This window comes from Balaenoptera acutorostrata, chromosome 15, assembly GCF_949987535.1.
Source record: "Balaenoptera acutorostrata chromosome 15, mBalAcu1.1, whole genome shotgun sequence".
Lineage (NCBI taxonomy): Eukaryota > Metazoa > Chordata > Mammalia > Artiodactyla > Balaenopteridae > Balaenoptera > Balaenoptera acutorostrata.
Genome location: NC_080078.1, coordinates 33,834,524 through 33,859,323, shown reverse-complemented (window position 1 = coordinate 33,859,323; position 24,800 = coordinate 33,834,524). Strand labels below are relative to the sequence as shown.

At 40.6% G+C, this 24,800-nt stretch overlaps 1 protein-coding gene across 7 annotated transcripts in view; it reads left to right on the top strand.

Annotated features, from left to right (window-relative positions):
- The window catches only part of RBFOX1 (RNA binding fox-1 homolog 1), a 1,515,726-nt gene that overhangs the window by 868,219 nt on the left and 622,707 nt on the right, over nucleotides 1–24,800 (top strand). For all 7 annotated transcript variants that reach the window (XM_057529156.1, XM_057529157.1, XM_057529150.1 and 4 more), the window contains exon 4: nucleotides 24,235–24,276. In XM_057529156.1, the coding sequence (XP_057385139.1) occupies nucleotides 24,235–24,276 (42 nt within the window). The remainder of the gene's footprint in view (nucleotides 1–24,234; nucleotides 24,277–24,800) is intronic.

Sequence of the window (24,800 nt, the reverse complement as noted above, 5' to 3'; positions counted from 1 at the left end):
CCCCATTAGAATCGGATGGTTTTACTATTTTTTTAATCAATCCTAATTTGTCTTTAAAAGAAAAGATTACAATCCGGAGTCAGGAGCAAATTGCAAATTGGCCAACTCCTGTTTGGGAACACCTACCGTCTAAAGCTTTTTAAAAAATATGTATTAGATCCGCTAAAGGAGCATTATTTCTCCCCCTTCCCAAGCCCTCTCATTATTCCTTGATGGAATTAGAGATGATATTCTCCAATAATTCCATAGAACAGATTGTTCATTGTTCAGTAGCTCTATCCTTGAATTTCACTGGCTTTTTTTGTTGGTGGTGGTGAATTTTCCTTTTACCCTCCTTGAGGGACCCCAGCTTGGGTCCAGTTGAACTGAAAATGCTTTTGATGTCTCTGGGCACAAGGTGCAGCCTCTTCGCTAATCCTTGTCTAACTTCCAAGGTCTCTAAGTGCTGCGGCTAAGAGCACCTTTGGAGAAGGAGGCTGTCCTTGGCTAGTGGGAGAACCGCTCAGATTGGAAAGATAATGCGAGTCCACAGGAATAACAAGGAATCGTCAGAATTCAGTTCTGCAAAAAGAGCACGACCACCTCCCGTGCACAGATTGTTCGCTGCCCTTGTCTTCAGAAGATGGGAAAGAGCACCTACCGTCTCCTCCTATCCTCAGGGGCGACGTCAGTCAGGAAGTGAGTCTGTGTTGATGGGAAGCACGTGGGGAGTGGAGTCAGCAGGTCCCAATAGCACGACGACCGTGTTGAACTTAGGGGTTACACCCTCACACCAACTCTTCCCTAAGAACCTGAAAACAGTGTGAAATGTGAACTTTCTTTAAGTCAACCTTAGCATGAGGACGCAGAGGGTCATAGTGGGAGATACACTAAAGGCAACTGTAAAGACGCAGAATTGGTCCCAACGGAAGGATTTCACGTAACAGAAGAAAAGGAAGCAGACGAGGAAGGGAGGCTGGGATGGGGCTTGGCTCAGTATTGAACAACTGAGAGGTGCTGTATTGGACATTTTATGAATTCACTGATTTCTCTCCATTGTGGGGTGGTCAGGGAGTTGGTGGGGGCCGCACAGTGGATGAAGAGGCTCTGGCTTCAGGTGGGTCTGGGTTGGGCTCCTGGCTCCGCTTTTTCCTAACTCAGGATAAACCTCCGTTCTGTCATCTATTAAAAGGGATCATAATAATGAGACTACCTAACACACTAGCCAGTAAATATGGGATGAAGCAGGCGGAAAGCGAGATCGTGCATGATGCTGGAGGAGAGGGGCTAAGTCAGGAAAAATGAACCCTCTAGGCGTCTGGGGATGAAGATGAGAGATGCTGATCCCCTCCTCTCCTCTTCCGCCTCCTTGCTGGGCTCCAGCTGGACGAAAGACTGTGACCACCTTGAGGGCACTTCAGAAAGTTGGCCAGAAAGAGGGAGGAGCATATGAGGCTGCCTGGAGAGCCCTGTGGCTCTACCTTCCAGCAAACATCTGGAGACGTCCCCTGGCAGCCTTTTGGTACCCAGCATCTGTGAAGATACGGGAGCACAGCGGCTAGAGGGTCCTCCTTGTTAGGGGACCCCTGACCTGCAGTGAGGACCCTTGACCTCAGTACTCCTTTAGATTTAATGTGCACAGGAATCCCCTAGGGTCTCGGAAAACCCAGATTCTGATTCGGTTGGTCTGGTGGGCAGGGTCTGGGATGCATTTCTAATCAGCTTCCGATTAATGCCGATGCTGCTGGGCCCTCGGACACCACCTTGAACATGAGGACGCTCCGGGGGAACCATGCTTGGGATTCTGCTCTTTGCGTCTCCTTCCTCGCCCACGATTGCTCCTCCACCGTGGAGCTGGCCCATCTATCCTGGTTAAAGGGTTCTACTGCTCCCTGTGATTATCCCTCACCATGCTGATTACGTTATACACTCAAATTAAATAAAATGCACCCTATCAAATGCGCTGCACACAAAAAGAATATTTATTTGAATATTAAGTACAAATAAGACCTCCCCTGGGATTACCTCAGGGCACATTTGCAGAATTTAATTGCAAGGTTTTTTTTTCACTCAGGTTATTTCAGAACTCTACTTGTAAAAATATTTTCTTTCCGAAGGTAAAGCTGTGCTCTGTTGGTTTATTATTATTATTATGTTAAATCTGAGAGCTCTCCAAGTTCAGTCATTACTTCCAGGGTCTAATTAATACTGATGATGACAAAGCAAACAGCCAGATGACCTAGATTTTCCTCTTCAATTGCCTGCAATTTACATGAATGCCTCCTCATTGTTTCAGAACTTTTGTGAAGCTAGTTCTTTCAGAAGATTCTTTAAGTTTAGGGTTTTAAGAGCTCATTTTTCATGAAGTATTTGTCTTCCAGCTCTCCTTCCATTAAGGTTTCCAGGAAGGGTGTGAACACACACACATACGCACATGGCATGCACACATACACACACACACATACACACACACACACACACACACACACACACACACACACAGCAACAATAACCACCACCACCCAGGCAACCCTTTCAGACAACTGAACTGGAAAATTAGAAAATGAATACTCCTCCAGCTACAGGATTGTTCCCATTTCTTAAATGATGACATTTTGTAAAGTCACAGATCAGGAATGGAAAAGACCTCTTACAGCTATGTAAAGATTTCTTTAAATGCAGAAGGCAGTGTGGCTTAGAGAGCCAGCCTGGGCTGCCTTCCACTGGAAAGTCACTTATGTCCCTATTTCCTTGTCTGGAAAATTGGTTCAATGGGACTTAGTTCACCTCACTATAGTATGGTTCTTTCTGATAGTATAGTGGTTGTCACATGATTTATTTCTGTTGACATATTCTACGGTCTGTAGAGTGAACTTTTAAGGTCGCAGCACAAAACTTCCAGAAATAGCAGCAGCTTTTCACCACCTTTATTTTTCTACCACTGTGGTATCATCCACCCAGCATCTAAGCACAGAGCTGGGCAGGCCCGGTCCATTGTCAATTTATAAAAAGAACAAATAACAACAGCAAACAGACTTTGGATTAAATGCACTTTCTTGCATTAAAAAGACACTTAAGCAGTGCTTTCTGTTGGATGTTCTGATTGCTTCGCAAATATTAACTCATTCAAATCCTGTGATGACCCTTTGGGGTGAGGCCCAGCTGAGGAATTTGTTCAAGGTTCCTAAGCTAATAAGTAGCAGGGAACTTGAGATATGAACCATAGAAGTCTGGCTTTTAGAGTTTTTCCTCTTAACATAAGATGCCTCTCAAATGTCTTTCAATTAACCTAATCAGGATAACTGCCCAGATAAAGCTGTGGCCTGTGTATCTCTGCTGAATCTATTTAATTGGGTTGCAAATGATAAAAATATCAACTTCTGAAAAAATTATCACCAGAGTTTTGCAACATCTAACCAGAAGGGGAAAAAAAAGTCCAGTTAAAACATCTTAATTTAAAAATGTCTTGAGAACATATATTCCATCTAAGCGGAGATATGCAAATGGTATGTAAATAACCCACTTGGCCCTCCCCACTCTTTCTCACCTCTGGATGTGGAGAGGCGCATGATGGGAAAATCTGAGTTGAGAGCCCCACGCTATATAATCAGAGTTCTCTGGCTATAAGGTAATGATGGTCCCAGGAGACTGGTTCAGGGAAGCATGCCAAGCCCTTTTAGTTCCTCGGGACATTTCAGTGAGTGTTCAGATTTTCTTGGACTGAGCAAGAGATTGGGGTGGAGTTGGGGGAGCAATTATAACCCTTGATTATGAAGGAAAGGAATGGTGATTGCTTCTGCAGCTGAAACAAATAGAAATCGTCTTCGTAATAACCACAATTGTTTTCTCCCTCGCTCCTCTGCCTCGGTTCACAAAATACCTTATTAAATCTGGAGAATAAAAATATGCCTGGGGTAATGGTTTATTATTAGAATAAATAATAGGCAATATGTCTCCCCCACCTTGCAAGTTATCAGATGCAAAGACATTTTGCTGGTTTCACTTGAAAACGTGCATGCATGTGTCAGGCCAGCCGGGCTCTTCGTGGCCAGGGGCTGCCCTTTCACTTCAAGAGCAGCATCAGGCCTGAAATTAACAACTCCAGGAGACTGCATCCTTGCAGGAAGCAGATGGCCGCGGGAAGCTGAAGGGGATCCATGCCAGGTGCCGCTTGTGCTGCCACCTCTTGCTTGGTGTTTGTCTGTGGAATCCGTCTGCCTGCACACCTTTGTCCCAGATCTGGGGGACTCGTTCTGTTGCTAATGGGGTATTTAACAAGTGGGTTCATGACACAGCAAATGCAAAAAGCACATCCTCCAAAGAAAACTGCTCTTTAAAACCTGTTATTTGAGGCTCGCTCCAGTTCTGCGGGCATCCTGATCTCTGACATCCCTTTAATCAGATAAGCAACACTTGACTCTCCCTAGTGACTTACATCTGGAACAGTGGGTCTCTTGTGATAAGTACCAACATCATCAAACGATATGGTTTTACAGGGAACAGCAGGAGAAGCAGTGCTCACTCACAGTTGTGTAGTGTCTGACATATACCACACATAAGTCATTTAAGTGCTAAAAATACTAAGTAGTTTGAGATTTTCATGACATGCTCAATACATTACCCCTAAGCACTGCTGGCCATCAATTAAATATGTTAGAGCTTTCAGTCTTTGGGTTTATCTGTTCATGTTTACATATAACACCAAACCAATGATTTTTCTTGTCCAATTAGTATTTAGCCTTGCCAAGCTCTTTCCCCGTTCTCCCAACCCCCTTTGGCTCCCCTCCAAATCTGGCACCTTTACAAAATCAGATGAGATTTTAGTAGCAGATTCTGGTTTTCCCCAAGGTTAAAATAAAAATGTCTGGGGAGAAGATGAGTGGATCCCCCAAGTTCTCTCAAATGCATTTTCTTCAATAATACGGCATGAGTCAGAATCGAGTTAATTAATCATGGCTGACCTGACTCACTGTTGTGGCTTTTTGTTTTCATTTTTTCAGTTGATTATTCCTCACTTCCTTTTCTGAAGTCTAAGCACTTACTACTTTCACGCACTATTTTTTCTCCCTTAGACCAAAAAGAAACAACAGCCAGAAGAAGTGATGGGATCTATATTTGCTTATCTGACATAAACAATCCTGTTTTCTTTGAATCAGAGGACACACTTCACTGTAGGATGCAGTTGGAAAAAAGTAGTGGGCTTTATTACAACCATATGACAGCTTGGATTATATTCAGGGATTTCAGGTCTTCGTAAACTCAGATCTCTAATAAACATTTTATATCAGAACCCAGAAGTAGGGTGGGCAGATCAACCTTTTTCCTTGTTTTATAGTTCCCTACTGAAGAGAGTCTACACTAAAATACATAATGTCCCGGAAAATTTGGAGTTGAACTTTTCCCTGGACTTTTCCCAATTCGTAACTCTTTTGGTACTCTGGGGAGTGATTTATAGCGACCATTAACTGAGTACCCACTATGTGCCAGGTCAGACCTGGATTTGATGCTGTACATGCAATTTCTCATTTAATCATTCAAAAACTCTTTAACTCTCAGCTTTTTAAAAGGTATTATTATGACTGCTGTTCATTTGATTTAGAAAAGCAGTGCACGCTCATTGCAAGAAGTTGAACTAAGGTTAAAAGTGAGAAAAAGCTTCACTACTACCTGGTCCCCATTATTATTCTCATTCCCAGGACATAATTTGCATGCTTTTGTTTGCAGTTTGGTGTTTATCATTCCATACTTTTTCCAGGTGTGAATGGATATTTGCACGCATGTGCATATGTACAGGTTTTAAACAAACGTTGGGTTGTATTTTAAAAAGCAGTTCAACTTGCTTTGTTTTGTTCATTCTCTCATGAGCACCCTTCCATAGAAGTAAATTTATTTTTTTTAAATTGAAAAAAATATAGTTGATTTACAATGTTGTGTTAATTTCAGATGTATAGCCGAGTGATTCAGTTATCATATATATCTAATATATATGTTCTTTTTCAAATTATTTTCCATTATAGGTTATTAGAAGATATGTAGTTATTAGAATATAGTTCCCTGTGCTATACAGTAGGTCCTTGCTGTTTATCTATTTTATATATAGTAGTGTGTATCTGTTTCAGTAAATTTCTAATGAACCCATAGTATTCCATAGTATAGATCAAGGGTTGGAAAATTATGGCCACAAGCCAAATCTGGCCCACCAGTTATTTCTGTAAATAAAGTTTTATTGAAACACAGCTGCAGCCATTTGTTTACACATCGTTTATGGCTGCTTTCCTGCCACAATGGCAGGGTTGAATTGGGGTAGTAGAGACAGAGACACTATGGCCCCCAAAGCCAAAAATATTTACTATTTGGCTCTTTATAGAACAAGTTTTCCCACCCCTGTTATAGAGGAACCACAATTTATTTAACCAGCACTGATGGATACTGATATTCTGAAGTTCCAGTTCTGTGCTATGAAAAGCACTGCCCTTCCTTCCCCATTGAATGGAAGGAAATGCACATTCTGTGTCATGATAGCTGCAGACTGCCCTCCACAGGTGGTAGCAATTTACCACTCATCTGTGGGGCTTAGGAGGACCTATTTACCCACCCATTGCAAAAGGATAATATCAAACCTTTCAAAATTTCAAGCCATCTATTGTCCTCATTTTTTTTTTTAAAGGAAGCATAAACTCAAAAAGTGTTATTACTTCAGCCAAATTCACAGGGCCTATGGGGAGTAAAGCCAGGATTTGAACCCAAATTGTTTGGTCTAGTGTTCTGTCTGAAACAAACGCCCCCATCCCCCCTGCTCTCACATGAATATTAATAGCAATTTCTAGTATTTGTTGAATTAAATATGCCAGGTGCTTTGCTTAGTACTTTATATAGGTTATCTTATTTTGAGCTCACAACAAAATTAGATACTAGGTAGGCACCATGTTATCCCCATTATACAGATGGGGAAATTGAGAACAGAGAGATTTTACAGTGTGGCTAATGTCATGTAGACAATGCACCATGATTGTCTCAGGCAGTCTGATGCCTGAGCCTCCAATCTTCACTGTGGAGAAAACTCCCACCTGCAAAAGGACCAGTGGGTTGTTACTGGAGAAACTTAATTTGGTGGAAAGTGTTCCACTCTAAACCCAGTCTAAACCCAATCTAACCACAAGAATCCAAGTGTGTAGATCTATGCATTTATGTAGCCAGACATCACAATCATTTCGTGTTTTGTTGCAAAACCACAAGCATGTAAACAGTCAGCAAAAAAAGCACCTGCTAAAGACAAATGAGGTGCAGATCGGAGGGTGGGTATCTGTGATTTGGGCTGGTTTCCTTGGTACTGGGAGCTGTGTGCTGCAGTGATTCAGAGGGGGACTTGAGCCCTCTAGATAGTAATTCCCTCTCTGATACTTCCTAGCTTTATGACTTCAGGAAGTCACTCCATCTCTCCGTGCTTCAGTTTCCCCATCTGTAAAATGGACCTAAGGATCCTGACCACTCACCAAGTGGTGAGCATTAACTGAGGTCTTCCTGAAAAGCATTTAGCGCATTTTCTGGCATGTTGTAAACACCAGGTAAATTTTAACTACTATTAATGTGAAATGTGTTTTGCTTTAAAATGATTAAAATCATTATTTTCCTGCCAGTATAATTAAAATCAAGCAACATATAAAGGTGTTAAGATATTAATGTGCTTTCCCTACTCCCCCACCCCGCCCCCAGTATCATCTCCCTTACTTTGTTCTACCTTTAACTGTGCTGTTTGCAATTTTATCTTCTCAAATCCTTGGGTAGGTCAGCCCACCCAACTCTTACTCATCCAGTAAGAGTTAGACCAAGGGCTCCATCTCCTAAAACACCTGACTGACACCTCCCTCCACTTTTTTCCCCACACAACAGGCTGGGTTGGTGCCCCTCTCCTTTGGGTTCCTGGGGTATCCTATGTTTTCCCTTATTATCACACTTATGACCCTGCATTATAATCTTCATCTCATTCCTCTCTCTTCCCTTCTCTTTGAGATTTTTTTAGGAAAGGCGCTGGGTATCATTTACATCTGCATCCCCTTCCATTAGCACAGCATTAGTCAGATAGTAGGAACTCAGAGTACACATGTCAGATGTATGCGATAATCCTGAAATGCATGAAGGAAAAGGCAAACGGTAGCACTCACCCTGGGTACTTTGAAGCATGCTTTTATGGGACAATGCCATCTTATTTTGGAAGAATTTATAACGATTATGAAAATGGCAAATCTGAGAAAGGTACAGAGGTACCAGTTGATTTGATTTACTGAGTTCTATGCTGTTAGACTTCTTTGGTGCTCTTCTGAATAATTTACAGCTGTCCTGAGAACTGGAATTTCCCACATTCTATTATTATAAACAAGACAACATACATATCTATTTATCCATTCATTTATTGTGTGTCTTCTTATTTCTCTGACTCCTACGTTTCCCAATTCAAGTTAATCTCTTGCCAGTTTCCTCTCGCTCTTGATCCTTCCACCACATTGAATTACTTGCACTTGTATAATCCCACTGGGATTTTCACACATTTCCCTCTCTCCTTGAAATAATTTTTTTCATTCTTTTTCTGGATACATTTTCTAAAAAACAAAACAAACAAAAACTACTAACATCTTTTTTCAACTTTCTAAGACAAGGTTTTTGTCCCTTCTATGTGCCCTTAGCACATCTTATACTTTCATTGTAGCAAATGTTCTCTGTATTGTAATCGTCAATTAACTCATCTTTTTTCCTGCTTACACAACGAGTTCTGGACGTATTCTTTGCTATTGTATTCCCAGTGCCTAGAACAATGTCTGACATCCAGACGATGATATATATATATATATATATATATATATATATATATATATATATATATATATATGTGTGTATCTATCTATATATATATGTATATATTTGTTGAATATATGGAGGGACAAATGGTGGATGGGAAAACAAATAAATGGATTCCAAACATTATCTTGATCTCTAGAAAAAGAAAGCTGAATAAGACTCAGTTCTTTCCCTTGAAGATCCAGTCTGATGTGTGGGAGGGGAAATACTTGTAATAAGGTGAGGATAAAGCAGAAAGAACTGATAAGAGAGAGCTCAAAGTCAGGAGAAGATGAAAAAGGCTGAGTCTGAGAAAGATTCTGTGGCCCTGTTGACTAGATGGAGATAGGAGATGGGGGAAGATGAATCCCTGCTATTAAACATCTCGTTCAACCAGGAGAGCAAAGGGCCTCATGCTGGAGTTTATTGCTTCAGTGTCTAACCTTTCATAAGTGCTTACTTGGCAGCCCTATCATGAGTGGTATTTGATTCTCTGGAAGCATCTTAAAGGAGCAGCACCAGACTTCCCACTGTCCCTTTTTTTTTTCATTTAGGCTATAAAATATATTGGTTTTGTGCATTAGTGCCATGGGAGAAAAAAAAATATCACATGCTAGTTTCCAAATGAAATGGCATTTAGTAAAGTGTACATCTAAGATATTTTTCAAGGCTGGCTTTTAAAGAGTACATAGGAAGAGTCTTTCTTCATAACAGATGATAAGGAGTTACAGGTGCCTCTTCTCCTGAACCTCTCCCATAATGGTGATGGGGAATCTTTTTAAGAACCTCATTAGGTCTAGCAATAACTTAGCCTTCACAGCATCATTACATCCTACTTGGATTGTCGTGTGACGACCACAGTCCCGTGATAGGACTCAGCCCATCTTGCATAACTGGCTATTTGCACTTGATGATCTCTAGGTGAAGAAGAGGAGGGCACCTGCCACCTTACCCAGAAGCCGTGGGTGTTACTGAGTTGATTTCTAAACAAAGAGGTAATGGCAGGTGTAGGTTCTATTAGGCAGCAGTAGAGGATGGTAGAGTTGACATCAAATTCACAAAGAATTTATGGCATTGGGCAGGAACATGGCCCCAAAGGAGAAGCTGGATATTGTGACTAGAATATGGACAATGTTACTAGAATACGGCTGCTGTGCAGGAAGAAGTATTGCCATCCCTCTTTAGTCGCATCTCCCATTTAGTTTTATGTTTTACATGTAGACATGTGGTCCGTTTTGAGTTAATTTTTGTGTAAAGTGTGAGGTTGAGATCAAGGTGTTTTGCTTGGTTTTTTTGTCTGTTTGTTTTGTTTGTTTTTGTTTTTGTTTTGCATAGAGACATCCAATTATTCTAACATCATCTGTCTTGGGGTATATCAGTTTTTGTAGTATTAATTTTTTAAGTGGTTACTCTATGGATTATATTACATATACTTAACTTCTCTCAGTCTACCTAGAATCAATTTTTACCATTACAATTGGGGTGTGGAAACCTTATTGCCATATATGTCCCTTACCCTCCTCTCTTTACGCTGTTTATCTTGTGTGTTGCATATACATACATTTAAAACCGAGTTAGACAATTTTGTAATTTGTTTTCAACCATTAAACATATTTGAAAGAACTCAAAGGGGTACACTAGTCTATTATATTCATATTTACCCATATATTTACCATTTCCTTTGCTCTTCCTTTATCCTTGATGTTCCAGGTTTCTTTCTGGCATTATATTCCCTTTGCCTGGCAATTCCTGTAGCAATTATTTCAGAGTAGTTCTGTTGGCAAAGAATTTTCTTAGTTTCCTTAATATTTCATCTTCATTTCTAAAGGATATTTTCATTGGAATTAGAATTCTGGGTTGAATTTAGCACTTAAAAATCATGTGTAGAGTTCCTTCTGCTATACAGCATATAGCTGATTTACTTGGCTGCACAGCAGCAACTAACACAACATTGTAAAGCAACTCTACCCCAATCTAAAAAAAAATCCTGCGCCACCTCCTTCCTGACTCCCTGGTTTTTGTTTATTTAAGCGAGAAATCCACAGTTATTTAAATCGTTTTGTTACTCTCTTACAATATTGCATCATTTGTCTCTGGCTGTTTCCAAAGCCCCCCTCCCCGACCCTTCCCGGCCCCAGATTATATCTGGATGTGAGTTTCTTTGGGTTTACCTCCTTAGGGTTTTCTGAACTTGTTGAATTTGTGGGTTTATATCTTTTGCCAAATGTGGGGAGTTTTCAGCCGTGATTTCCTCAAATAATTATCTGCAGTGAACTTTATTCTAGATTTCTTTATTCTAGAATTTATCTTTATTCTAGAATTCCAGTGACATGAATGTTATACTTTCTGCTGTTGTTACAAGTCCTTGAGTTTCTTTTCCCTTTTTTTCATTTTTTTCCCTCTTTGTTTATTTTGGATACTTTTTACTGATACGTACTCAAATTCATTGAGTGCCCTCCTGCTATCTCTATTCTACATTTAAACTTTTTCAGCAATTTTCTTTTTCTTTTTAATTTAGGTTATTGATTTTTACAGTTCTAAAATTTACATTTGGTTCCTTTTTATATATTCTATCTCTTTGCCACTACTGTCTATTTTTTTTATTAGTTTTAACTGTTTTTTCCCTTACTTGTTGGAGCATTTTTATAATAGCTACTTAAAATCTGTATTTGATAATTCCAGCATCCATGTCATCTCAGTGTTGGTGTCTGTGACTGTCTTTCCCCATGTGAGTTTAGATTTTTCTGTTTCTATGCCGAGTAATTTTGGTTGTACCCTGGGTATGTTGAATATTATGTTATGAGACTCTGGGTCTTGTTTTTATTTTTAATATTTATTTATTTACTTGGCTGTACCAGGTCTTAGTTGTGGCACATGGGATCTTTTAGTTGTGGCATGGGGATCTAGTTCCCCGACCAGGGATCGAACCCTGGCCCCCTGCATTGGGAGCGTGGAGTCTTAACCACTGGACCACCAGGCAAGTCCCTCTGGGTCTTGTTTAAATCCTATGGAAATGGTTGATATTTTTGCTTTACCAGGCAATCAACCCAGTTGGATTTAGGCTGAAAGTTTCTACCTTTCTTCTATGGTTTTGTTTCCAATATCAATTCTGCTTTCAAAGCCTTTGCTTTGGATCTCATGTGTGTGCGTCCCAGTGGCCAGTCTGGGACCTGAGCAGTAGTCTATTCAGTTCAGTTCTCAAAGTCTGTGGTATCTATTTAGGGTCATGTGCACATACATCTAAGTTCAGGGGTGTGTCCAGAGTTCATGAAAGTAGTGCATGAAGTTATTTTCCCAAACTCTTTCCTCTCTAGAAATCTCAAAGTTTTTGTTTTGTTTTGGATTTGGTTTCCTAGGGCTCCCTTTTTGGTCCATCAGCCAGACTGCTGGTGCTTTTTAACCCTGTTCATGTGTTTCTGCTACTGAGCCTACAATTTGGGGCCAAGCAGCAAGAGGAAAGAAAAAATTTAACAGAGGGTTGCCCCGTCTCCTGGGACCACAGCTTCTCAGATCATAGAGGAGATTTCCCTCCCTCAGACTGTTGGGCGTCTCTCTGTGTCTGTGTGTGGGTGTCCAGTTCTGGGCTCTAGGCTGCTGTGAATCCTTGCCAGGGGATACTGATGAGGGAAGGGGGAGGAACTCACCGCTCATCCAGTATTCTGGTCTACTTCTCTGCTCCAACTGCTACTATTTAATTTTCAGAGACCCTACATAGTTGTGTCATGCATTCTATCTAGATTTTTTTTTCAACATTTTACTTTTTATTGAGGTAAAATTGGTGAACATTATATTAGTTTCAGGTGTAAAACATAGTTATTTGATTATTGTATACACTACAAAATAATCAACATAGTGTATCTAGTTACCATCTGTCACATTACAATTTACCCCCCTTCACCAATTTTTTCCACCCACCCCAATCCAGTTCCCCTCTGATAACCACCAATATGTTCTCTGTATCTATGAGTTTTGTTTTGTTTCCTTTTTTGTTTTGTTTTTTAGATTCCATATATAAGTGAAATCATACAAGTGAAATCATACAGTATTTGTCTTTCTCTGCCTGAATTATTTCATATGGCGTACTACTCGCAAGGTCCATCCACTGTGTTGCAAATGGCAAGACTTCCTTCTTATCTGGATTTTATAGTTGCATGGAGCGGGGGAGACAGAGTGAAGTATGCTTCCTCCAGCTTACCCGGAACCAGAATCTCATCACCCGCCTCACTTACCTGACTATAAAGTTCCCATTTTAGCCACTTTAGTGTACAGAGTAAGGGCATTAAATACATGCACAGTATTGTGCAACCATCACTGTCTAGTTTCAGAACTTTCTTGTCACCCCAAATCTGAAAACTCCAAACCCACAGAGCACTCACTCACTCCCCTTTGCCCCTTCCCCAAATCCCCTGGCAACCACTAAACTGCTTTCTGTCTCTATGGATTTGCCCCACTTTATTTATTTATTTATTTAAACATCTTTACTGAAGTATAATTGCTTTACAATGGTGTGTTAGTTTCTGCTTTATAACAAAGTGAATCAGTTATACATATACATATGTTCCCATATCTCTTCCCTCTTGCATCTCCCTCCCTCCCACCCTCCCTATCCCACCCCTCTAGATGGTCACAAAGCACAGAGCTGATCTCCCTGTGCTATGCGGCTGCTTCCCACTAGCAATCTATTTTACATTTGGTAGTGTATATATGTCCATGACACTCTCTCACCCTGTCACATCTCACCCCTCCCCCTCCCCATATCCTCCAGTCCATTCTCTAGTAGGTCTGTGTCTTTATTCCCATCTTGCCACTAGGTTCTTCATGACCTTTTTTTTTTTTTTCCCTTAGATTCCATATATATGTGTTAACATATGGTATTTGTTTTTCTCTTTCTGACTTACTTCACTCTGTATGACAGACTCTAACTCCATCCACCTCATTACAAATACCTCCATTTCATTTCTTTTTATGGCTGAGTAATATTCCATTGTATATATGTGCCACCTCTTCTTTATCCATTCATCTGTCGATGGACATTTAGGTTGCTTCCATGTCCTGGCTATTGTAAATAGAGCTGCAATGAACATTTTGGTACATGACTCTTTTTGAATTATGGTTTTCTCAGGGTATATGCCCAGTAGTGGGATTGCTGTGTCATATGGTAGTTCTATTTTTAGTTTTTTAAGGAACCTCCATACTGTTCTCCATAGTGGCTGTGTCAGTTTACATTCCCACCAACAGTGCAAGAGGGTTCCCTTTTCTCCACACCCTCTCCAGCATTTATTGTTTCTAGATTTTTTGATGATGGCCATTCTGACTGGTGTGAGATGATACCTCATTGTAGTTTTGATTTGCATTTCTCTAATGATTAATGATGTTGAGCATTCTTTCATGTGTCTGTTGGCCATCTGTATATCTTCTTTGGAGAAATGTCTATTTAGGTCTTCTGCCCATTTTTGGATTGGGTTGTTTGTTTTTTTGTTATTGAGCTGCATGAGCTGCTTGTAAATCTTGGAGATTAATCCTTTGTCAGTTGCTTCATTTGCAAATATTTTCTCCCATTCTGAGGGTTGTCTTTTGGTCTTGTTTATGGTTTCCTTTGCTGTGCAAAAGCTTTTAAGTTTCATTAGGTCCCATTTGTTTATTTGTGTTTTTATTTCCATTTCTCTAGGAGCTGGGTCAAAAAGGATCTTGCTGTGATTTATGTCATAGAGTGTTCTGCCTATGTTTTCCTCTAAGAGTTTGATAGTGTCTGGCCTTACACTTAGGTCTTTAATCCATTTTGAGTTTATTTTTGTGTATGGTGTCAGGGAGTGTTCTAATTTCATACTTTTACATGTATCTGTCCAATTTTCCCAGCACCACTTATTGAAGAGGCTGTCTTTTCTCCATTTTATATGCTTGCCTCCTTTGTCAAAGATAAGGTGACCATATGTGCGTGGGTTTATCTCTGGGCTTTCTATCCTGTTCCATTGATCTATATTTCTGTTTTTGTGCCAGTACCAAACTGTCTTGATTACTGTAGCTTTGTAATGTAGTCTGAAATCAGGGAGCCTGATTCCTCCAGCTCCATTTTTCGTTCTCAAGATTGCTTTGGCTATTCGGGGTCTTTTGTGTCTCCATACAAATTGTGAAATTTTTTGTTCTAGTTCTGTGAAAAATGCCATTGGTAGTTTGATAGGGATTGCATTGACTCTGTAGATTGCTTTGGGTAGTAGACTGATTTTCACAATGTTGATTCTTCCAATCCAAGAACATGGTATATCTCTCCATCTATTTGTATCATCTTTAATTTCTTTCATCAGTGTCCTATAATTTTCTGCATACAGGTCTTTTGTCTCCTTAGATAGGTTTAGTCCTAGATATTTTATTCTTTTTGTTGCAGTGGTAAACGGGAGTGTTTTCTTAATTTCACTTTCAGATTTTTCATCATTAGTATATAGGAATGCAAGAGATTTCTGTGCATTAATTTTGTATCCTGCTACTTTACCAAATTCATTGATTAGCTCTAGTAGTTTTCTGGTAGCATCTTTAGGATTCTCTATGTATAGTATCATGTCATCTGCAAACAGTGACAGCTTTACTTCTTCTTTTCCGATTTGGATTCCTTTTATTTCTTTTTCTTCTCTGATTGCTGTGGCTAACACTTCCAAAACTATGTTGAATAATAGTGGTGAGAGTGGGCAACCTTGTCTTGTTCCTGATCTTAGTGGAAATGGTTTCAGTTTTTCACCATTGAGGACAATGTTGGCTGTGGGTTTGTCATATATGGCCTTTATTATGTTGAGGAAAGTTCCCTCTATGCCTACTTTCTGCAGGGCTTTTATCATAAATGGGTGTTGAATTTTGTCGAAAGCTTTCTCTACATCTATTGAGATGATCATATGGTTTTTCTCCTTCAATTTGTTAATATGATGTATCACGTTGATTGATTTGCATATATTGAAGAATCCTTGCATTCCTGGAATAAACCCCACTTGATCACGGTGTATGATCCTTTTAATGTGCTGTTGGATTCTGTTTGCTAGTATTTTGTTGAGGATTTTTGCATCTATGTTCATCAGTGATATTGGCCTGTAGTTTTCTTTCTTTGTGACATCTTTGTCTGGTTTTGGTATCAGGGTGATGGTGGCCTCGTAGAATGAGTTGGGGAGTGTTCCTCCCTCTGCAATATTTTGGAAGAGTTTGAGAAGGATGTGTGTTAGCTCTTCTCTAAATGTTTGATAGAATTCGCCTGTGAAGCCATCTGGTCCTGGGCTTTTGTTTGTTGGAAGATTTTTAATCACAGTTTCAATTTCAGTGCTTGTGATTGGTCTGTTCATATTTTCTATTTCTTCCTGGTTCAGTCTCGGCAGTTTGTGCATTTCTAAGAATCTGTCCATTTCTTCCAGGTTGTCCATTTTATTGGCATAGAGTTGCTTGTAGTAATCTCTCATGATCGTTTGTATTTCTGCAGTGTCAGTGGTTACTTCTCCTTTTTCATTTCTAATTCTATTGATTTGAGTCTTCTCCCTTTTTCTCTTGATGAGTCTGGCTAATGGTTTATCAATTTTGTTTATCTTCTCGAAGAACTAGCTTTTAGTTGCATTGATTTTTGCTATTGTTTCCTTCATTTCTTTTTCATTTATTTCTGATCTGATCTTTATGATTTCTTTCCTTCTGCTAGCTTTGGGGTTTTTTTGCTCTTCTTTCTCTAATTGCTTTAGCTGCAAGGTTAGGTTGTTTATTCGAGATGTTTCCTGTTTCTTGATGTAGGCTTGTATTGCTATAAACTTCCCTCTTAGAACTGCTTTTGCTGCATCCCATAGGTTTTGGGTCGTCGTGTCTCCATTGTCATTTGTTTCTAGGTATTTTTTGATTTCCCCTTTGATTTCTTCAGTGATCACTTCGTTATTAAGTAGTGTATTGTGTAGCCTCCATGTGTTTGTATTTTTTACAGATCTTTTCCTGTAATTGATATCTAGTCTCATAGCGTTGTGGTCGGAAAAGATACTTGATATGATTTCAATTTTCTTAGATTTACCAAGGCTTGATTTGTGACCCAAGATTTGATCTATCCTGGAGAATGTTCCATGAGCACTTGAGAAAAATGTGTATTCTGTTGTTTTGGGGTGGAATGTCCTATAAATATCAATTAAGTCCATCTTGTTTAATGTATCATTTAAAGCTTGTGTTTCCTTATTTATTTTCATTTTGGATGATCTGTCCATTGGTGAAAGTGGGGTGTTAAAGTCCCCTACTATGATTGTGTTGCTGTCGATTTCCCCTTTTATGGCTGTTAGTATTTGCCTTATGTATTGAGGTGCTCCTATGTTGGGTGCATAAATATTTACAATTGTTATACCTTCCTCTTGGATCGATCCCTTGATCATTATATAGTGTCCTTCTTCATCTCTTGTAATAGTCTTTATTTTAAAGTCTATTTTGTCTGATATGAGAATTGCTACTCCAGCTTTCTTTTGATTTCCATTTGCATGGAATATCTTTTTCCATCCCCTCACTTTCAGTCTGTATGTGTCTCTAGGTCTGAAGTGGGTCTCTTGTAGACAGCATATATATGGGTCTTGTTTTTGTATCCATTCAGCCAGTCTGTGTCTTTTGGTGGGAGCATTTAATCCATTTACATTTAAGGTAATTATCGATATGTATGTTCCTATTCCCATTTTCTTAAATATTTTGGGTTTGTTATTGTAGGTGTTTTCCTTCTCTTGTGTTTCTTGCCTAGAGAAGTTCCTTTAGCATTTGTTGTAAAGCTGGTTTGGTGGTGCTGAACTCTCTCAGCTTTTGCTTGTCTGTAAAGGTTTTAATTTCTCCATCAAATCTGAATGAGATAGAGAATCACATGCAGAAATATGGTCAAGAAGGTTTCTTTTCTCTTAACTTCTTGACCATATTTCTGCATGCGATTCTCTACTTAAACATAATGAAAACGTTCTGTTTTTAAAACAAATTGTGATGGGCGATGAAAAGTGGATACTGTACAATAATGTGGAATGGAAGAGATGGTGGGGCAAGTGAAATGAACCACCACCAACCACACCAAAGGCCGTTCTTCATCCAAAGAAGGTGATGTTGTGTGTATGGTGGGATTGGAAGGGAGTCCTCTATTATGAGCGCCTTCTGGAAAACCAAATGATTAATTCCAGCAAGTACTGCTTGAAATTAGACCAACTGAAAGCAGCACTCGACAAAAAGAGTCCAGAATTAGTCAACAGAAAACGCATAATCTTCCATCAGGATAATGCAAGACCACATGTTTCTTTGATGACCAGGCAAAAACTGTTACAGCTTGGCTGGCAAGTTCTGATTTGTCTGCTGTATTCAACCAGACGTTGCACCTTCGGATTTCCATTTATATCGGTCTTTACAAAATTTTCTTAATGGAAAAAGTTTCAATTCTCTGGAACACTGTAAAAGGCACCTGGAACAGTTCTTTGCTCAAAAAGATAAAAAGTTTTGGGAAGATGGAACTATGAAGTTGCTTGAAAAATGGCAGAAGGTAGTGGAACAAAAGGGTGTATATGTTGTTCAATAAAGTTCTTGGTGAAAATGAAAAATGTATCTTTTATTTTTACTTAAAAACCAAAGGTACTTTTTGGCCAACCCAATATATCTGTAATGCTTGAGATTCCATTCCCACAGTTTTTCTTTTCCCGTAGTAATTTTGTCATTGAATTCATGTAATGTTATTGTAACATTCAAATGGCATCTGATATTTTTGCTTACTAACAATATGTATGTGAATATGTGAAAATATACATATAATATAAAGTATCATTAAAGGATAATGAGCCATATTTCAAAAAAAAAAATCTGAATGAGATCCTTGCTGGGTAGAGTAACCTTGGTTGTAGGTTTTTCTCCTTCATGACTTTAAGTATATCCTGCCACTCCCTTCTGGCTTGCAGAGTTTCTGCTGAAAGATCAGCTGTTAACCTTATGGGGATTCCCTTGTGTGTTATTTGTTGTTTTTCCCTTGCTGCTTTTAATATGTTTTCTTTATATTTAATTTTTGATAGTTTGATTAATATGTGTCTTGGTGTGTTTCTCCTTCGATTTATCCTGTATGGGACTCTCTGTGCTTCCAGGACTTGATTAACTATTTCCTTTCCCATATTAGGGAAGTTTTCAACTATAATCTCTTCAAATATTTTCTCAGTCCCTTTCTTTTTCTCTTCTTCTTCTGGGACCCCTATAATTCGAATGTTGGTGTGTTTAATGTTGTCCCAGAGGTCTCTGAGACTGTCCTCAGTTCTTTTCATTCTTTTTTCTTTATTCTGCTCTGCAGTAGTTATTTCCACTATTTTATCTTCCAGGTCACTTATCCGTTCTTCTGCCTCAGTTATTCTGCTATTGATCCCGTCTAGAGTATTTTTAATTTCATTTATTGTGTTTTTCATCATTGCTTGGTTCCTCTTTAGTTCTTCTACGTCCTTGTTAAATGTTTCTTGCATTTTGTCTATTCTATTTCCAAGATTTTGGATCATCTTTACTATCATTATTCTGAATTCTTTTTCAGGTAGACTGCCTATTTCCTCTTCATTTGTTAGGTCTGGTGTGTTTTGACCCTGCTCCTTCACCTGCTGTGTGTTTTCTTTGTCTTCTCATATTGCTTATCTTACTGTGTTTGGGGTCTCCTTTTCACAGACTGCAGGTTCGTAGTTCCCGTTGTTTTTGGTATCTGTCCCCAGTGGCTAAGGTTGGTTCAGTGGGTTGTGTAGGCTTCCTGGTGGAGGGAACTAGTGCCTGAGTTCTGGTGGATGAGGTTGGATCTTGTCTTTCTGGTGGGCACGTCCACGTCTGGTGGTGTATTTTGGGGTGTCTGTGGCCTTATTATGATTTTAGGCAGCCTCTGTGCTAATGGATGGGGCTGTGTTCCTGTCTTGCTAGTTGTTTGGCATAGGGTGTCCAGCACTGTAGCTTGCTGGTCATTGAGTGAAGCTGGGTCTTGATGTTGAGATGGAGATCTCTGAGAGATTTTCGCCATTTGGTATTACATGGAGCTGGGAGGTCTCTTGTGGACCAGTGTCCTGAAGTTGGCTCTCCCACCTCAGAGGCACAGCCCTGATGCCTGGCTGGAGCACCAAGAGCCTTTCATCTACATGGCTCAGAATAAAAGGGAGAAAAAAAATAGAAAGAAAGAAAGAAAGAGGATAAAATAAAATAAAATAAAGCTATTATAATAAAAAATAAGAAAAAAATTATTAAGAATAAATTTATTAAGAAAAATTTTTTTTTAATTTTTAAAAATAGATTTATTAATTTTTTATAATAAAAAATAAGAAAAAAATTATTATATTATTATATACTATATCCATTCCTTCATGTATTTAACTATTCTGAAATTTTTCTCAAAGATGTTTTGTAGTTTTGAACACATAGATATTGTATCTCTTTTTAGATTTGTCCTTCCATATTTGATATGTCTGTATTATTATAATAGATCGTTTAAAAACTTTTTCGGACTTCCCTCGTGGTGCAGTGGTTAAGAATCCGCCTGCCAATGTGGGGGACATGGGTTTGATCCCTGGTCCAGGAAGATCCCACATGCCGCGGAGCAGCTAAGCCCGTGTGCCACAACTACTGAGTCCGCACTCTAGAGCCTGCGTGCCTAGAGCCCTTGCTCTGCAACAAGAGAAGCCACTGCAATGAGAAGCCTGTGCACCGCAACAAAGAGTAGCCCCCGCTCACCACAACCAGACAAAAGCCCCTGCGCAGCAACGAAGACCCAATGCAGCCAAAAATACATAAATAAATAAATTTATAAAAAAAAAAAAAGAAAAAATTTAAGAAAAAAATTTTAATTTTTTTAAACATCTTTATTGAAGTATAATTGCTTTAAAAAATTTTAATTTTTTAAAATAAAAAATATGAAAAAACTTAAAAAAATTTTTTTTTAATTTCTAAAAATAGAAAAAATTATTAAGAAAACATTTATTAGGAAAAAAAAATTTTTTAAGTAAAAAAAAAAAATGGACGGACCTAACCCTAGGACTAATGGTGAAAGCAAAGCTATACAGACAAAATCTCACCCAGAAGCATACACATATACACTCACAAAAAAAGGAAAAGGGGAAAAATTAATATCTCCTGCTCCCAGAGTCCCCCTCCTGAATCTGGGCTGATTCGTTGTCTGTTCAGGTATTCAGCAGATGCAGGCACATCACGTTGTTTGTGGAGCTTTAATCCGCTGCTTCTGAGGCTGCTGGGAGAGATTTCCCCTTCTCTTCCCTGTTCGCACAGCTCCTGGGGTTCAGCTTTGGATTTGGACCCACCTCTGCGTGTAGGTCGCCTGAGGGCGTCTGTTCCCCGCCCAGACAGGACGGGGTTAAAGGAGCAGCTGCTTCAGGGGCTCTGGCTCACTCAGGCCGGGGGGAGGGAGCGGTACGGAGGAGGCGGGGCGAGCCTGCGGTGGCAGAGGCCGGCGTGACGTTGCACCAGCGTGAGGCGCGCCGTGCGTTCTCCCTGGGAAGTTGTCCCCGGCTCACGGGAGCCTGGCCGTGGCGGGTTGCACCGGGTCCCGGGAGGGGCGGTGTGGAGAGTGACCTGTGCTCACACACAGGCTTCTTGGTGGCGGCAGCAGCAGCCTTAGCGTCTCCTGCCCCTCTCTGGGGTCCGCGCTGATAACCGTGGCTCGCGCCCGTTTCTGGGGTCCACGCTGATAACCACGGCTCGCGCCCACCTCTGGGGTCCGCGCTGATAGCCGCGGCTCGCGCCCGTCTGTGGAGCTCGTTTAGGCGGCGCTCTGAATCCCCTCTCCTTGCGCGCCGCGAAACAAAGAGGCAAGAAAAAGTCTCTTGCCTCTTCGGCAGCTGCAGACTTTTTCCCGGACTCCCTCCCGGCTAGCTGTGGTGCGCTAACCCCTTCAGGCTGTGTTCACGCCGCCAACCCCAGTCCTGTCCCTGGGATCCGACCGAAGCCCGAGCCTCAGCTCCCAGCCCCGCCCGCCCCGCCAGGTGAGCAGACAAGCCTCTCGGGCTGGTGAGTGCTGCTCGGCGCCGAGCCTCTGTGCGGGAGTCTCTCCGTTTTTCCCTCTGCGCCCCTGTTGCTGTGGGATCCGCGCTGATAGCCGCAGCTCGCGCGCGGCTGGCGCCCGTCTCTGGAGCTCATTTAGGCGGCGCTCTGAATCCCCTCTCCTTGCGTGCCGCGAAACAAAGCGGCATGAAAAAGTCTCTTTCCTCTTCGGCAGCTGCAGACTTTTTCCCGGTCTCCCTCCCAGCCAGCTGTGGTGCGCTAACCCCTCAGGCTGTGTTCACGCCGCCAACCCCGGTCCTCTCCCTGCGATCCGACTGAAGCTGAGCCTCAGCTCCCAGCCCCGCCCGCCCCGGCAGCTGAGCAGACAAGCCTCTCGGGCTGGTGAGTGCTGCTTGGCACCGATCCTCCGTGCGGGAATCTCTCCGCTTTGCCCTCCGCACCCCTGTGGCTGCGCTCTCCTCCGTGGCTCCGAAGCTTCCCCCCTCCGCCACCCGCAGTCTCCGCCCGCGAAGGGGCTTCCTAGTGTGTGGACACCTTTCCTCCTTCACAGCTCCCTCCCACCGGTGCAGGCCCCATCCCCATTCCTTTGTCTCTGTTATTTCTTTTTCCTTTTGCCCTACCCAAGTACGGGGGGAGTTTCTTGCCTTTTGGGAGGTCTCAGGTCTTCTGCCAGCGTTCAGTGGGTGTTCTGTAGGAGCAGTTCCACGTGTAGATGTATTTCTACTGTATCTGTGGGAAGGAAGGTGATCTCCGCGTCTTACTCTTCCGCCATCTTGCCCCCACTTTATTTTTTTTCACAGTTTATGGAGATATAAACTCTACGTACCATATACACTTCACATACCATAAAGTCACCTATTTGAAGTGTATAACTCACTCCCAAATGTGTGTGTGTGTGTGTGTGTTTCGTATATATATAGAATTGTACCCATTTCCTTTTTAATATTTTGGAATATTTCCTCCCAGTCCTTTCCTCTTTCTTTTCTTTTATCTTTCTTCTTTTTCTTTAATGATCAATTTCACTGTATTTTTAACACAAAATAAGAATCATAACATTTGTGCACTATTGTAGTTGCTTTTATTAGAGACTAAATAGTGCCTTTTAAGCAGTTCCCATTTCTGTTTTTCAAAACAATGGTTCTAAATGCTGCACATTTTGCCACCTAATCAACGTACTATAATTTACTTTTAATGTTTCTATTATTATACATTGTAATATTTACAGTTTTTAAATATGCTGCAGTTAATTGGCACATAAATAAACATTTGTGTTTAACTCTGTTTCTTTTCTTAAGAGCTATTCTTAGAGGTGATATTTCTGGATTAAAGGGCACAGCAAAGCCCTGATTTATAGATTTGGGGCTCTGGCGTATCCTAAATAATGATACCTATTTTTGTTTTAGAGAAAGTAAAAAAGAAACCTTCAGTATAAAATACATAAAATATCCATCAAAAGTCAGTTCCTCAGCCTTCGCCTTTAGTGTAAGTTTCAAAAACTCGCAATATATTGTCAGGTGTTAGGAGTCAGGGGTCACCTCATTGGTGCAAAAAATGCTAGAAATACACAGAGTACGTTGTGAATGCAGACGTAAATTTCATCCTGGCTTAGCTGTTTGAGTTGAAGGTGGAATCAGCTAGTCCCCGTGGAGGTAGAGTGACCACAGGTCCCAGTTTGCCTTTTCACTCCCACTTCGCATCTGCTGTGCCCGGTGTCATCATTCCTACCACCCCCCCCCCCCCAACTCCTTTAACTCACATTTTTTTTTTTTTTTCCTGTTTGGACAATAAATTATATGGTCATTCTAAAGACGCATCCTTGATTTTAAGAAGCACATTTTGATAGGGCAAGGATAATCAATGCATGGCATAAGTATCACTAATCTATTTTTCTTTTTGAGCTTGTGGGAGATACCACAACTGGATCAGAGTTTCCTTCTCTGATATAAGCACTGGCCTGAGAATTCTCCCCAACACAGTCCTATGGAGACATATTGCTGTCTGATTACAACTGGACCATACAATGCAACGCATTTGCCAAGGCGTGTAGGTGATACAGTTGGACCCTAGCATTGGCGAAGATGCTGTGTAATGCCCAGTGCTTATTCTCAACCATCTTGAGTGGGCCTTCTGGGAAGAATGCCTGCACTTGTTAGACAGGGCAAGAGGGAAGCCTTCCCCCTGGGCAGCTTTTACCTCCCACACCCTCTACTGCATCCCTCTCCTCACCCACTTTCCAGACTCTGGCTCATCTGAGTTGTGTTTCTAGATCACACAGTTGAAACTCCGAGAGAAGCGGAGGCTATTTGGACCTAAAGAAAACATTAAATACATAATTAATTAATTCTGGGTCTGCTTTGAGCCAAGTGATTAGAAGTAATTTTCCATTTTCTTTCATGCTGTTTTCATGCAGAACCTTCTGACTTCCCCTGCCTCTTTTTCTTTTCTTTGTAGGTTTCAAGACAACAGATGAATTGTGAAAGAGAGCAGCTAAGGGTAGGTGTGTCTGCTTGTAAAATACTTCCTGGTTCTCGTTTCTGTGTGATAAGCAAAAATTTCCCTGTCTCTCCCCAGACGCAGGGTTCTAAATAGCATAGCGGGCTTCATCTTAAGACTGGTTGAGTTGAAAATATTTATCCCAGCTAATTTAGTATTGATTGAGCTGGTAAATACAGTATATCTTCTTCTGAAGTGCCATTATAGTAGATGTGGATTTTTTGATTTAGATTCAGCAATAAATACTTCTCTTCTGGAATTTGTTTGACATCATTGTACTCTTTTTATGTACGACACGAGGTCTAAGTAATAACAAAGGTCAAAAGGATGCCTTGCTGCTTTCTTAATGTGAGTACCAGGCTCTTTGCTGAGTGGCTCAAATGCTCTCTTGCTGTTAACTGAGCTGGGTGATCCACTAGTAAGTCAAGGGCATTTTCTAGGAGAATTTGAGTCCTTCACAGACCTCTTAGTTTTAGTGGCATTTGTGTATCTAGGGGAAGGAGACAGAATTTTAAACCTCACGT